The 2,813-nt window shown below is 49.9% G+C and overlaps 1 protein-coding gene across 1 annotated transcript; it reads left to right on the forward strand.

Moving 5' to 3' along the window:
• Positions 1–419: 419 nt before the first annotated feature.
• Positions 420–1,475, forward strand: LOC140152204 (uncharacterized). Its single transcript, XM_072174503.1, has one exon. The coding sequence runs from the start codon at positions 420–422 to the stop codon at positions 1,473–1,475; it is 1,056 nt and encodes a 351-aa protein (XP_072030604.1).
• Positions 1,476–2,813: the final 1,338 nt, after the last annotated feature.

The raw sequence follows: 2,813 nt of genomic DNA on the forward strand, positions 1-2,813 counted from the left end.
CAGAAAGAACTCTTCCGCACAAGGCCTAAGACCTTGGAGGCGGCAGTACAGGGGGCACAAGCAGTAGAGTCATTTTACCGTATAGAAAATAACAAGGGGAGAAATAGACATGCATACAGTCGGGCTGCGGAAGCGACGGAAGTACCTGTAAAGGCAATAGCAAAACAGGTGATAAAGGAGGTAGATCAAGAGATGGAGGCGAAGTATAAGAGGGAGGTCCCCGGAAGGGACATGAGAGCACCAGATGTTCGACAGGGAGATATGAGGGGTAGGGAATCTGACCCGAAGGTGTGCTATAGGTGCCAGCAACCGGGGCATTTTGCCCGGGAGTGTCCAAGTAGGCCTACGCTGTGCTTTCGTTGTCGGATGCCAGGCCACAGGGCCCGGGATTGTACACACCGAGAAGTTGTCTGTAATAAATGCAGAAAAGAAGGACACATTGCAAGAAATTGCCCACAGGTGTCGGGAAACGATGGCAGGCTATCCCAGGGGGCCATGGGGCGGCCGGTAGCTCAGTAGGGGCCCAGGCTAAAGTAAAGGAGGGTCGGGTGTGGAGTTTGGGGAACTTCGGAGTGCCGACAGGAGAGATGGAGGAAGTGGTAATACCAGAAAATATATCTGAGATATGGGTACCAACATATGTGCAGGGGTTATCAATACCACTGTTGTTAGACACGGGCAAGTCCCACACTATTTTGACACCGAACGCATACCATAGTATACCAGAAGATAGGCGGCCGAAACTGGAAAGCCCACACTTGATTCTAAAACAAGCTAATGGCAGTGCGGTGAACGTGTGGGGGAAAGCCACAGTTGAGGTGAGGGTCGGGAATCAATATGAGAGGGTGACGATTGTAGTGGGTGAGGTGACAAGCTGCATGTTGGGGATGGATTTTCTGCGACGGACAGGTGCAAAACTTGATTTTGGACAGTTACAACTCCAGTGGGAGGGGTGTACCGTCCAATGTTCCCCGACCCCAGACACTGTGTTCTCGTCACCCCCGAGGGTGGTGGCCGCCGTTGATACGATGGTACCAGCTGGGCATACGTCAGTTATATCTGCAACAATATCGGGAATGAGGGGGTCGGGACAGCTTGGAGTAGTAGAACCGCTAGGCAGGGGGCGATTGCCTGAAAATGGCTTGTTAGTAGCTAGGAGTGTGATATGTACTCAGAACAAGGTGGTGCCCGTGAGTGTAATGAATGTCGGAAACAGACCCAGGAGGGTGAGGCAGGGGACATGTTTGGCAAAGATGGTGCCGATAGGGGAGGCTGAGGTGTGTCGTACCAGGATGATGGTGTCTGAACCTGACCCTGGGGACGGGGTGTGTGTCCCAGATCATCTGAAAGAGGTGACAGAGCGTAGTACTGCTGATTTAGAGTCGGGTGATAAGGAGAGGGTGACACAGTTATTGGTGCAGTATCAGGATGTTTTCTCCACGGGAGAGTTTGACATTGGTAGGACCCCTGGGTAAAAATACAGTATACAGACAGGTGATGCTGCACCAATTAGGCAAGGATTGAGGCGTTCATCACCCCAGCAGAGGGAGGAGGTAGAGAGACAGGTTCAGGAGTTACTGGCTAAGGGTTTGATAGAGCCTTCCGATAGCCCCTGGGCTAGCCCAGTGGTTCTTGTGGCAAAGAAAGATGGCTCTAAGAGACTATGTTTAGATTACCGCAAAATTAATGAGATTTCGACGAAGGATGCGTATCCCTCCCAGGATAGACGACTCACTTGACGCGTTGGGAAATGCTAAGTATTTTCAACCCTTGACATGGCCTCTGGGTACTGGCAGGTGGAGATGGATGATGATGCTCGAGACAAGTCGGCTTTTATTACACACAGTGGGTTGTATGCATGGAATGTGCTCCCGTTCGGTCTCTGTAATGCTCCGTCCACGTTTGAGAGACTCATGGAGAGAGTGTTGGCAGGGTTACGGTGGGAGACACTCCTTGTGTATCTGGATGATGTAATAGTGTTCGGAAATACAATAGCAGAGTCTGTAGAAAGGTTGGAGGCTGTTTTGATTCGGTTTCGGAATGCAGGACTGAAGTTAAAGCCCTCTAAATGCAACTTATTTCAGAAGCAAGTCGGTTATTTGGGTCATGTCGTGTCAAGTGAAGGATTACATACAGATGCATCCAAAATAGAAGCTGTGAAATCGTGTCCTACTCCTTCCACGCCGAAACAAGTGCGAAGTTTCTTAGGACTGGCATCATATTACAGGAGATTCATCAGAGGATTTGCCGAAATAGCAGCACCACTCCACAGGTTGACAGAAAAGATGGCTGTATTTGACTGGACGAGTCAGTGTGATGAGGCGTTTGAACAGTTGAAAGAAGCTCTAATTAGTGCCCCCATCCTAGCTTACCCTAGGGCCGATGGACAGTTTGTACTGGACACAGATGCGAGTGCTTTCGCTATTGGTGGTGTGTTGTCTCAGGAACAGGAGGGAGAAGAGAGAGTCATAGCATATGGAAGCAAATCTCTGTCCAAATCAGAGAGGAACTATTGTGTGACGAGAAGAGAATTGTTGGCCATAGTTGTGTTCCTGAAGAAGTATCGACACTATGTGGGAGGGAGTCGAGTGAAAGTACGGACAGATCATGGATCTCTCCGGTGGTTATGCAACTTCAAGAATCCTGAGGGGCAGCTAGCACGGTGGCTAGAGGTGCTATCAACCTTTAATATGGAGTTAGAGTACCGCCAGGGGAGACGACATCAGAATACAGATGGTTTGTCACGTATACCCTGCAAGCAATGCGACAAAATGACACATGCTGAAGGTGACCAAGAGGAAAGTGGGGTCAGG

The sequence above is a fragment of the Amphiura filiformis genome, chromosome 5 (assembly GCF_039555335.1).
Source record: "Amphiura filiformis chromosome 5, Afil_fr2py, whole genome shotgun sequence".
In the NCBI taxonomy this organism is placed as follows: Eukaryota; Metazoa; Echinodermata; class Ophiuroidea; order Amphilepidida; family Amphiuridae; genus Amphiura; species Amphiura filiformis.

What these genes read in the sequence shown, in the direction of transcription:
- LOC140152204 (XM_072174503.1), top strand. Translation starts at nt 420, where the DNA reads ATGCAGAAAAGAAGGACACATTGCAAGAAATTGCCCACAGGTGTCGGG.